Source organism: Acanthochromis polyacanthus, chromosome 17 (genome assembly GCF_021347895.1).
Source record: "Acanthochromis polyacanthus isolate Apoly-LR-REF ecotype Palm Island chromosome 17, KAUST_Apoly_ChrSc, whole genome shotgun sequence".
Lineage (NCBI taxonomy): Eukaryota > Metazoa > Chordata > Actinopteri > Pomacentridae > Acanthochromis > Acanthochromis polyacanthus.
In genome coordinates this window covers 9,729,450-9,741,354 of record NC_067129.1, presented here as the reverse complement: position 1 = coordinate 9,741,354, position 11,905 = coordinate 9,729,450, and the positions used below count along the sequence as shown (strand labels likewise).

General features: G+C 43.0%; 1 protein-coding gene across 1 annotated transcript in view; it reads right to left on the bottom strand.

The window, feature by feature from the left end:
- Positions 1-1,082: 1,082 nt before the first annotated feature.
- LOC110953177 (reticulon-4 receptor-like 1) overlaps positions 1,083-11,905 on the bottom strand; it is a 107,359-nt gene continuing 96,536 nt past the window's right edge. Inside the window, exons 2-3 of the mRNA XM_022197045.2 lie at positions 5,651-6,105; positions 1,083-4,775 (exon numbers count right to left, since the gene is read on the bottom strand). Of these exons, the coding sequence (XP_022052737.1) occupies positions 3,873-4,775; positions 5,651-6,105 (1,358 nt within the window). The 3' untranslated portion in view covers positions 1,083-3,872. The remainder of the gene's footprint in view (positions 4,776-5,650; positions 6,106-11,905) is intronic.

Below are 11,905 nucleotides of genomic sequence, written 5' to 3'. Positions count from 1 at the left end.
AAACACACGCAAACTGCAACCCGGGCTTCGTTTTGGGACAAATGCAGTGATTGACCGAAGACAACAGCCAGGCGACGTTGCTGCAGCCACCCATCATTTGCCCACTTCCTCTCCCCTGGCTGCTGGTCTGTTTGGGACTGATAACTACTTCATGGATTCCTTTCGCAGATATCTCCACCCCTCTGCCTTTAAGTCCTTGTGCTTTACTCATCCTCTTCCTCTCTTGCTCACTCCCAATTGTCAGCTTTGTTTTACAAGCAGAGCAGTGATACTGTCTCTCAGAGGCACATCTCTCCCCCCTGCCCTCGCCAGCTGTCAGGCCGGATCTGCCGTGACAGTGGGCATACTTGGTGCACCGGTGGACACACACACACACACACACACACACACACACACACACACACACACACACACACACACACACACACACACACATATATATAGTACACGACATGCAAGCGAACACACATGCACAAATATGAACTTCCGTGCTGACGATCAAAGCCGACGTAGCACATGCTAGCGCTCCACCTGACCTCACCTTGACCTGACACAAGACATTTCCCTCACAAACTTCCAACTAACACAGCTCGACAGGTGTGTGTGTGTGTGTGTGTGTGTGTGTGTGTGTGTGTGTGTGTGTGTGTGTGTGTGTGTGTGTGTGTGTGTGTGTGTGTGTGTGTGTGTGTGTGTGTGTGTGTGTGTGTGTGTGTGTGTGTGTGTGTGTGTGTGTGTGCTTACAGTCACTCTGATGCATATTTTATACGAGGCTGCTGAGTGTGTGAGTGAAACTAGGACATGAAGGAGGCCAAAATGTATCCCGGTTAAATACGGGTGTGTGTCTCTCCCAGAAGTAGATGAACGTTCGTACTTATTCCATTACCTTTTTTTACTTGTTCACCATTTTCCTTTTCTTTTCGGTGTCTTATCATTCAGCCTCAGGGCTCATTTTAGAGGTATGTCTGTTAGCCACACACACACACACACACACACACACACACACACACACACACACACACACAGATGTGCATGTGCACGGACAAAAGAAAAAGGCGACACACAAACACAGACCACCTCAGCCATTTGAGGACACTTTCTGTTTAATGTTATTTATAAACAGCTTTTGAGTCTGGCATTGTTTGATAACCACATACAAAAAACATTTGGGTTGCACAAAGACAGCGAGGAGAAGAGAAGAATATGGAGATAGAGGTGTGCCGGGTGGAGGGGAAAGGAGACGAGGGGGAGGAGAGAATAAGCAGACAGACGAGGAGGGGAGGGGAGGTGAGGAGAAGAGGGAGGGAAAGACAGAGGGATGAATAGGAGGATGGGAAAAGAAAGGAGGAGGAGCAGGAGAGGGAGGGACAGTGCAGTGTACCGTTTATCTTGAATGAGTCAGCAAAACAAAAAGAACAGAAAGAAAATAATGATTATAATCATATTTAAAAAATAATAAAGTTCCAGCCTTTAGCTCCCTGTTTATTGTTGAAGGGAGCTACACATCAGAGAGTCAGTTTCTCTATCTTTTTCTTTCCTTCTTTCTTTTAAGTCTGTTGTTTCTTTTTTCTTATCTTTTTTTTTTTTTTTTTGAAAAAAGTCATCCTCACAGGAATAAACGGACAACAATTTACATCACCTCTGGGTTCACAGCAGCACAGACAAGTTCACCAGTAGGGATCTCTAATCCTACATGTCAGGAGGAATGACAGCAGTGACAGGCCTCTGTACGTCCCCGACATCTAGATAGACATGAAAAGGCGGGGCTCGGCAGGGAAACGCTCACAGGCGGGGTACAAATGTGGCCCCTGCTCTCGGATTCCCATCCAAACCAGGTATATTTAGGTTGCCAGCAAACCAAACTCATCATCTTTTGTGCTTTTTTTTTTAGTCAGCATGTCACCGTTTTTAGCCTTTTGAGCTTGGTCATCCGTTGCATACAAGGGTTTTTAAAATAGAATTCATAACTTTGTAATGCTATAAGAAATATAGAGACCTTTACTGGTGAGTTAAGGTACCCGGATGGCCCGTGTGTTTCTGTACAGGTTATTGTAATCGAGCACTTGAGATTTTGGGCCGAGTGACTCTCAATCACTTCAGGTCTGCAGGCAAAGCCTGGACAGTATCTGTGGTGCTCTGCTTTGTGATTTAAAAGGCCCAGACTAACAGGGGTTAGAAGTTCGCAGTGGGACAGGAAGGCTGTGAAGGTGATCGATCGTGTTTTATTGGTGTGTTTGTGTGTGTGCTTGAACCTCTCCAGTTCATAAAGGGCGCCATGTCCCACAGTCCTTTCTGTGCTTGTTATTTCCTGAAGAAAGAGTCCCAAGCCTCCAAAAAGGCAACAGGAGGTTCTCTCTCCTCAGTCGTAGCAGCATTAAAATCCAACTCTCCAATCAGGGCTTTCAGATCGTCGAGTCCGTCTGTTTTTGGAGCACACGAAACACCGGCGCCACAGGAGACGAAGAACGAGTAGTTTGCCAGTTGCTCTCCGGTGATCATCACAGATTCTGAACTACTTCTGCTCTCCAGTTTCAGCGATTGATCGGGCCTTTGCAGGAGGCTTGTGGTGATCACCGGCACTCCTCTCTGATTACGGAAAAAAACTGCAGTTTTTTTTCCAGCACTTGAGACCTTCCTCTGAGTATTTGGATTGACTCATCTCGGTTTGAAAGATATATAACCTCCACAGCATTACAGAGGAAAGTGCATATCAGTTTCTGGGAATCAGAAATTTTGTGAGTTCCACTCAGGCCTCAGCTTTTCCTTGGCCTGCATGAGTTGACCTGCCAGGCTTGTTGAGGCCTCTGTGTTGTTGCCATTGAGGTCGAAGAGTGAATGCAACCATCTCTTGCCTCCTTAGTTTGTCCTTAGCAGAAACTGGCTCTCAATAGGCACTCTTGCTGTCTAGCTTCATTCTACCCGCATGGCTTTAGTGTTCTTTTTTTTTTGTTTTGTTTTGTTTTCAGGATTTTTTTCTTTACTGCACACACACTCGTACAAACAGCAAGACAGAAATCTTCACTCACTCGCTCTCACTCATTTACACCGACCGTGACGAGGTGGCTCTTAGAAAGATCGGTTTATTCTGAATGGCTTTTAAGTTGGGATGCAAGGGCAAGGACAGATGATAGCTTTCAACAGGACTAGTATGAAGAATTGACAGTTATATTGTTGTGTCACAATTTCAGTGCAATTTTTGTTTAGAATTCTGATTCAAGACCAAGGGTAAAGGAAGTGCTTTCAGCCTGTTGTGAGGCGTGGAAGTAAAACCACTTTATCGGTAGATATGTGGTGATTATAGCTATTACTACTAAAACTCCTCACAATGACTCATTTCATTGCCGCTTGTGTCTGCAGTGGTGTGTTTCTTGATCTTAAGGTGCTGTAGAGTGAGCTGAGTAACGGGTGTAAATGACTGTGTGACTGACAGATGGAGGTTGTGCTATTGTGTCAGGAGGTCTAAACATAGCGGCCGAGGCATGAACTGCTCTGATACCTGGTGTGTGTTCCTCTCGTGGTTATCTGAATGAAATACTGGCTTGTTATTTTATGTGGCTGTACAGTTTTTTTATAAGTACATAAATCCAGTGAAGCAATCGATGCCAAAGAGACAAAAGTAAAGTTTTCCTGTTGTTTCCCTTGGTGACATCATCAAAGCAATGGGCTAAATTGTTTTCCCTGACTTCCATGTATTGATTATGACTCATAAAGATCCCTGCATTAATACCACAGGGACGCTCAATGATGTTCTTTATACACAGTCATGTACACACACAGTTATGCACGCATGCCTCACTTAAAAAGCCAGGGCTGGGTGGTTCAGGAGAATGAATCATAAGGTTGCATCACCAGCATAAAGGTGTCCATTTCCCATCTCAGCGTAGGATCACAAAGTAGAGAGACAGCAACAGAGCTGATGAGAAACAGGAAACAAAATCTGCAAGGTGTGACCCTGCATTATTATTAGCTCTCTGGACCCCACTTGGTGGGCCGAAAGAAGTTCTGGGGATGCACTTGTTCTTCCTCCGTCCATTTGCAGACAGGTCGTATTTATCTCCATCTGGAGCATAGTCTTTTTCACCCCCCTCCCGAAGTATCTGCACCTCGTTGAGGCCCCCTTTTGCCTTGCGACCCCGGCGGGTACAGTTTCTACGGCCTCCCTTGGGCGGCCGTGGCAGTGGTGAGGGTGAAGGCAGGCTGTACTGATCCCCGTGGGGCAAGTACGGCCGCTGGTGGTGGTTGTTGTGGTGGTTTCTGTGGCGATTCAGGTGGTTTAAAGACTCTCCATGCTCCATCTCTCCACCCGGAGCGCCACGAGCGTGACCCTCGCCCAACAAGCAGCTGGGTAGCTCCTCTTTCTTCACTGTTTTCAGGTCTTTCCCCGCCAGCTCCGGTGGTGAAACGCAAATCAGAGACGAGGTGGAGCCTCTGAACCTCCGCAGCCAATCCCAAAGCGACAGAGCCTTGCAGTCGCACTCCCAGGGGTTGTCGTTGAGTCGCAGGTACTCCAGAGCTGGCAGCAGAGTCAGGCTGGCACCGGACAGCTCAGTCAGGGAGTTATTAAACAGGTACAGGGTAGTGAGACGCCGCAGGTCGTGGAAAGCCTGACGATCAACCCACTGGATTCGGTTCTGGTGGAGAAGGAGCCGGTCCAACACACCCAGACCTCGAAAAGTATTCTGCCGAAGACTCCACAGTCGATTGCCGTGCAGGAAGAGATGACTGAGGTTCAGCAGGTCGATGAACAGATCATCCTCCAGGAACTCTAACTGGTTATCCTGTCAGGGTGTACAAGAAGAAGAAAAGGTAAAAAGAGAAGCTTAAAAGGGGTTGCAGTGAACTAACATCACTTTATGAGTAATTTTACGTTCATTGGTTCTATTGCAACAGATCTGTTTTTTGAGAAACAACTTTATCTCTACTGAAGTATTGATTTTAGCAATAGTATGCCCTTGTTTGGCTTTCAGGTCAGTTCTAACATCGCACAAGATACGAATAGCACTAAAATAGTCTACAAGATACAACACAAAGAAAGTTTGTTGTGTTTCTAGAGGCTAGAAAATGTCATGAGCAGTGTAATAGGGGTCAGAAATGATTTTCTTTTCTCTCTGAGTGGTGCATTTGAGGTCGAGGAGTCAGTTGTGTGTATGGACAGGGTGGCAACGAGTGGGTTTTGCAATATCCAATAATTGTGCTTCATCTATTCCCAATCTACCATCTCTGGTTTTCTGCACATTTGAAGAACTGTTGCTATAGACGATACAAGAATGCCATCTAACATGTTTAGCTGTGACCTTGACCCCACGCTCGCGTAGAGTCGACATCAATTGATTTTCTCATCAATAATATAGTATTAGATCCTTCTAAAGTAGTAGAGGCTTTTCTCTTTAAAAGGCCAATGTATAATTAATGAAATCATATTCTCGATGCTGGTTTTAAATTGCATTCTTTTTCCAAACAACAGAAGCTTGTTATTGTGAATGAAGGTTTGTGGTATTTTCACTGCAGTCAGGATAACAGTGGGCATTTGATCAGGCTCCAATTCATAGGCAGTAAGGGCTGCACCGCATTGATGGGCAGATTACAATATAATGTGATTGTGGCTGCAGATGCAATGCACAGTAGAGATAAAAGGCGGCTGTTATCCATGCACCTGTAGGTAGAGATACTGGAGATTATGGAGCCCCGCAAAGATCCCCGGAGGTAAGCTGATCAGACCACAGCTGTATAGGTGCAAGGCGTGAAGCCGACCCAGGCCCAGGAAGGTGTCCGAAGCGACGGCCTTCAGGTGCTGGTTGTCCCCGAGGTCGAGCTCTTCCAGGCGGTCGAAGCCGTGGAAGGTGGACGGCTGTATATAGGAGATGTTGTTGGCGTAAAGCCACAACATGGTGGTGGTGGGCGAGAAGTGACCGCGAAGCAGCCTCTGGATCTTGTTCTTTTGCAGGAAGACGCGTTCGCTCTGAGCGGGGATGCCCTCCGGCACGGCGTGGAAGTTGTGGTCCTGGCATGACACGGTGCTCGGTGAAGTGTAGCAGATGCAGTGGCGAGGGCAGGGCAGAGAGAGATCCAGACCCCACAGCACCAACAGTAACTCCACCCCACCATAACCTGAGAGAGGAAGGGAGGATGGGAATGGAACGAAGAGATGGAGGGGAAAGAGAGCGAGAGAGAAAGATGAGCAGGATTAATTGAATTCATACAGCGATTCTGTTATCAGATGCATCTTGAATGAAACACTCATTGCTCTCAGTTTACAAGGACAACAATAGGCATGGTTCAGTGCAGACAAATTACAATGCTGGCACACATCTCCAACAAACACAAGCCCCCGCACATACATCCACATATTATTCTGTGCACTCATTCTTCTTGCATATTTTTCCCAAAGTGTTTACCCTTCCCCTCTCCCACCTTTTACTCCAATCATCCTCTTTCAAAACCCCAAATTTAAACTCTAGGGACCATTTTTTCATGTTTTACTGAAACCTTGAAAATCCTTAATATCAGGAGACCTCCTACCCACCGCGCACAAAACGCATAAAAATGCTGCTCAGGTGAACAAACACTTTGTGTTTGCTGTCTTTTATTGTGCTGTAGTTTGATCGTCAGAGAGATATGTACATTTTTATTCTTGTGTTCCTTGCACCAGTCTTGACGTTACTGCACACGCACACAGACACACACATAGCATCCCATCATGCACAGTGTTATATCCTTTGGTTATCCTCTAAAGGCGACAGAAAATCGATGTTTCTCCTGCTTACAAGTGAACACGCACCCCACCTGTAATACATTCCCACAATAAGGGAAACCAAGACAGAGGGATATAGGGTGAGGGAGGAGGTGGAGGATGGAGCGGGAATCATCTGCAGCGTGCCTGTGAACTGGATATTACTTTTTTTGTTTTCAGATCCTCCTCATCTCACTCACATTTATTTATTTATTTGACTTTTTTTTTCCAAGCCTTGGATCATTCCAGCGTTTGATGTGTTGGAGAGGGCTGGAGAGGGGAAAAAATGAGGTAAAGGAGAAAGAGATGAGGGTAGCAGCATCCTGATCCTGGGAGTAATTTCCGAACAAAGAGAACAGAGAGAGTGATACAATATAATATGAACATCATGTGTTCATATGTGTCTAACCTTGCGTGTGTGTGAGAGTGTGTGGTTAGAAGCCTTTTCATCTTCAGCACGCTTTAGTTTGAAACCACTGTGAGAACATATTTGCATTTTGAGGACTTTTTGGGCACTTCAAAGAGTGATTTGAGGGTTACTACTTGACTGTCAGGTTAAGGTTTGACTTGGGTTTAGGTAAACTGTTGAGGTTTTGCATTAACTTGTGATGGTTAGGTTAAGGAGTAGGTAACGGCAGCACAACATGTCATTTTAGCATTTACAATGTAAGCAACACAATGAAAAATGAGGAAAATTAACGCAAATCCGCACAGTAGGATGAGTGAGGAACAGGATAGAATCACTGAAAGCGAAGATTTGCTTAGAAAACAAAACGCAAAGATAGTTGTATGGACATATTTCAGCTGCAGAATGGATGACGTTGACCAAAAACACTTTCTCGTTGGCAACATCTTCCAGTTGGCAATACAACTAATTGTAAACCTGCAAAGAATGGTCAAATAGACCATTTAAATTACCACAAAGCTATGTTTGTTCACTGCAAAGCCACATCTGAATGCCATCCAAAGCATAAAGCCTTTTCCAGTTTTACACCATATGAGAGACTCCAAAACAGTTTGCAATCAAATAAAGTCTTCACTGTATAAAGTAATTTTCCAGCTTTTTGAATATATATATATTTTTAAAAATGCACAAACAAACCCTCTTTCAATCATTTTAGAATAATATTTTTTTCCTTATAGTAATTAATGTCGCAGAAAATCAAAATATTACAATGTTTTTTCCCCAATATTGTGCAGCTCTATTAATGAGTGTCCTCACAAACATGGGAAGACACGTGTGTCTGTGTCAGTGATTTGGACAGATGTGATGAACAGATGTCAGTGTTGACCAGGACACTGCTGCTCGGTAAAGAACAGCGCGTTCTGAAATGTCAGCAGACGAGTGTTATCCTGTTACCACACATAAGTCTGTGGAGCTCAGTGCACTTTTCTAAGCATGTACTCACAGGTAGCACAATGTGTGTGTGTGTGTGTGTGTATATATACGTGGCATTATCTGAGGCTTATAGTGAGGGCAGCGTCTGTTGTATGTGACAGCTTCGACCTTTTCATCAAGAAAAAACAAGAACACACAGCAGCTATGATTATGACCAGCCCATCTTCTGTCTTGTCCTGCACACAAACACACCAACTCAACACTGCGCAATACTTTTAATATTGTATGATTACATGAATATTTATGAATATGGATGGTTAAGCAACAACTACTTAATTATTTGTGGATTTGTGCATGTTTTTACCGTTTAATCGTGAATAATACTACATAATTTATAACCAATTGATGAAACATAAAAAAAACTTTTAATGATGCATGATTAAAACAGTTAAACATGTTTCATTACTTACTGCAAATACTATTCAGAGCGCTATATCGTGAGCCTGTATTAGACTTAAGTGTATGGTTCAGGAGTGGCTGTGTTTGCTCTTTACACTGGCACAGCTCCAGTGTCGGTCTGCAGCTGCGGTCCAGACTGAAATATGTCAACAGCTAATGCAAATTTTGACTTTCATGGCCTGCAGAGAACAAATACTGCAGACTTTGGGAGTCTCCTGACTTTTCTGCAGCTCCGACATGTCACTGGATTTTGCGGTTTCGAGTAAATTTTCCATAACCTCTATTGAACAGAGAGCAATCAGGATGAACTGTAATCACTGAATATTAATATGGTGCCCCCATCTGGTCAACATATCAATTTATCCAGTGCTTTTGTTTTTATCTAAATATGTGCAAAACGTCATCAGCCTGAACTGTACTCTTCTAGTATAAACCCTCAGGGATGTGGAATATCGCAGATGCTGATATCTGACATGTTGATATTTTGCAACTAATTCTGGCTGATTGCTGATGCATGCATGTATATTTTTTAGCACTTATTTGCAGAAAACATCAAATAATAATAATAATAATTATTATTATTATTATTAGACATTAAACACATAGACTTAAACTTAGACTTTATTTTTCCCCAGAGAGAAATAAATGTGCACATGCACTGGGCAAAACACGAAAATTACTTCCAAGTAAAGCATACCATTTTCATGCATTGAATCCTTAATCGCCTGATACTGACAGTGGTGCTGATATCTTTGTGCATCACTGATAATTTTATGTTGACATGCTAATGTGCTAAACAAAAGTAGCGAAAGTGGGGAAGATTATAAAAGCTAAACATCAATGTCAACCTTGCTGAACAACAGCAGTTGTAAGATTAGATTAAAAAAAGAGATTTCTTTAACAATGAATACTGTATAGGCATTAAATCCAATAATTTGACATTCACCAGTGCTCATTCATGCAAGTGAATGAACATGATCAGCGGTGATATTAAGGTTCAAATTGTGTCTTCTACTCATAGAAAACTCACATCAAACACTTCCTGAAGTAACAGCCCACCACCAGGGGGTGACCAAGATGTTTTTGGCCTCAATTTTGGGCAGCTTTTGGAAAAAAATGTCCTGGCTGTTATGGCTACAGTCCAGAGTAGAAGAGTAATATACAACAGAGCAGACAGGCAAAACAACAATCAAATGTTCGGGTTCAGAAGGTGAAGAGATGGTTTCATGAAACTAATCTTACTATTATCAGGAAGTATTTTGGATTTAGGGTAGGTTACGTACGAAAAACACTCATGGAAAGAGTACTTTAAACTTGTGCCTGCCTGAACCACAAAGCAACACAACTGTGTTTCTGTAGCTTTATTTATGTTGCTTGCCTTAAATAAGTTTGCACATTAGCAGGACTGCAGTTCAACATGCAAGCAAAAGCAGTGCTCTATTTAAATGTGAAAGTGTAACAAGAATATTTTACCTTTTAAATCAATGAATAATCATAAATTATCTTGATGTCAATATTGATCCAAATAACTGTGGCTTTGGTCATGATTGCGAAGCCCCAATCTGCTTCCACCACCATGTCTTTGGAGGTGCATCATATGGGGTTAAATATTTACATTCACAGTATTCACTCAAATGGAGCATCAATTAGGAAACATTTTTATTCAGTTTGACAAGATCTTTTCATTTGACTTTTAGTTGTGACATGTATTTGCATTGATAGCCCTCAGGGTTGGAGGAGGGTTGAATAATAAATATTCAGCTGATCAATTCACATTTATTATTGATGCTTATGCTGAAGGGTTTCTTTGCACGTGTGCAGCCTTCAGCGTCCCTGGTTTCCCTTTCCCTTCCTCTTTCTTTATCAGCTTCACACTGTTTTTTTTTTTTTTTTTCTCTTCTGCCCACAGGCTTGACTGGTCAAATGTCACTGTTATAAGCTGTTACATACAGTGAGTATTCAGTCTCGCGAGTATCAAAGTGATTTTATCTCCCTGTTCTTCCCTGCTTTTCTCCACTCCGTCCGTCGGTGTTGCCCTTGCTTCATGCTTCTCTGCCTCCTTTCTGCAGAATGTTTACGCTTGCCTTCATCTACAGCTTTATCTTTGTGTGCTGCCGCTCTGCCCCACCTGCAGCGTCTGTTAATTAGGTATAAAGCTGCTGTTTGCCTTTTTTGTGTATTGTGTGCAAGATATACGTTCTGTCTTTTTGTATCCGTGTCCTTGTGGCTTTTGTTTGCGGTTCTTGGTGAGCATTACTTGACAACACTTGACTGAACCGTAATTGTCTTTTCTTGAACAGAAGGTCGTCTTAATCTTTTGCCTCAAGTTTTGTCAGATGCTTTGAGCTTGTAAATTGACACTTATATGTCTTGGTAAAGCAGATGCTACTGGAGAAGGTTCCAACCAATCACAGTTGCAGTTTCTCAGCTGTTAGTCTTAAGTTTACAATGTTAAACTCACCAATAGAGTGTTCCCAATGGGCCCATTTTTTTTCATATAAATCATCTTCAGTACAAGTCTGCTTGACACGTACTTGTGATAGTGCTGCTAGCGTTAGTTTGCATTTCCAATTGCTTGTGTTCCCTCGTTGCTTTTTGTTTACCCCTGCAGTCGTTCATTTTTTTTCTTTTTGTGTTTTCATCAATGCTTTATATCTGACTTCCCTTTTTCTCCCCTTTGCCCCTTTCATTCTTTCCAATTATACCCTTTATCTTTCTGCTATTCATTGTGCACTATGGCGTGAGGGAGTGTGTGTGTGTGTTTCGTATTTGAGGGAAATGCGTGTCAACTTGTGTTCATCTCTGCTTGCAGATTAGCTGTGGGTGTTTCAAGTTTACAGATTGAGAGATGGAGCTGATGATATTAGATAGAAAAGCTGCCTGCTGCCATATGGCTCTGACACCAGGGGCAGCGTATCTCCCACCAGCATCGACTCGTTCAGACGTTTGATTTATTCATCATTAGCCTTGTAAAACATTACCTCTGTTCACATATAGAGTTGGGCTGCTTTTGATAGTGAGGTGGCAAGAAAGGACGAGGTTCTCTGAGTGTATAGATGATGCATATGATGTTGAATCTTCAATCCTGCATCAACAACAAATTCTTGATACCTTTTCCCCCTCCCAACGGTTAAAAACATGTTTTCAGACACTGCAACTCTAAGTCAGCACTTCCTTCGGATTTGCTACTGTAGCTTCGCCTTCAGCTCCACAGTGTTAGCACTGGAATACATAAACAGACAACTAATTGCAAATCAGCAATTAGTCAAGGCATCAAGCTGGCAACAGGCCAGATCTCCAAACCTGTAACAACTCCCAGTAAGGAGCGTCAAGATACATAAAAATCTGTTTCACCAGTAATTCTTTATGACACATTTCCC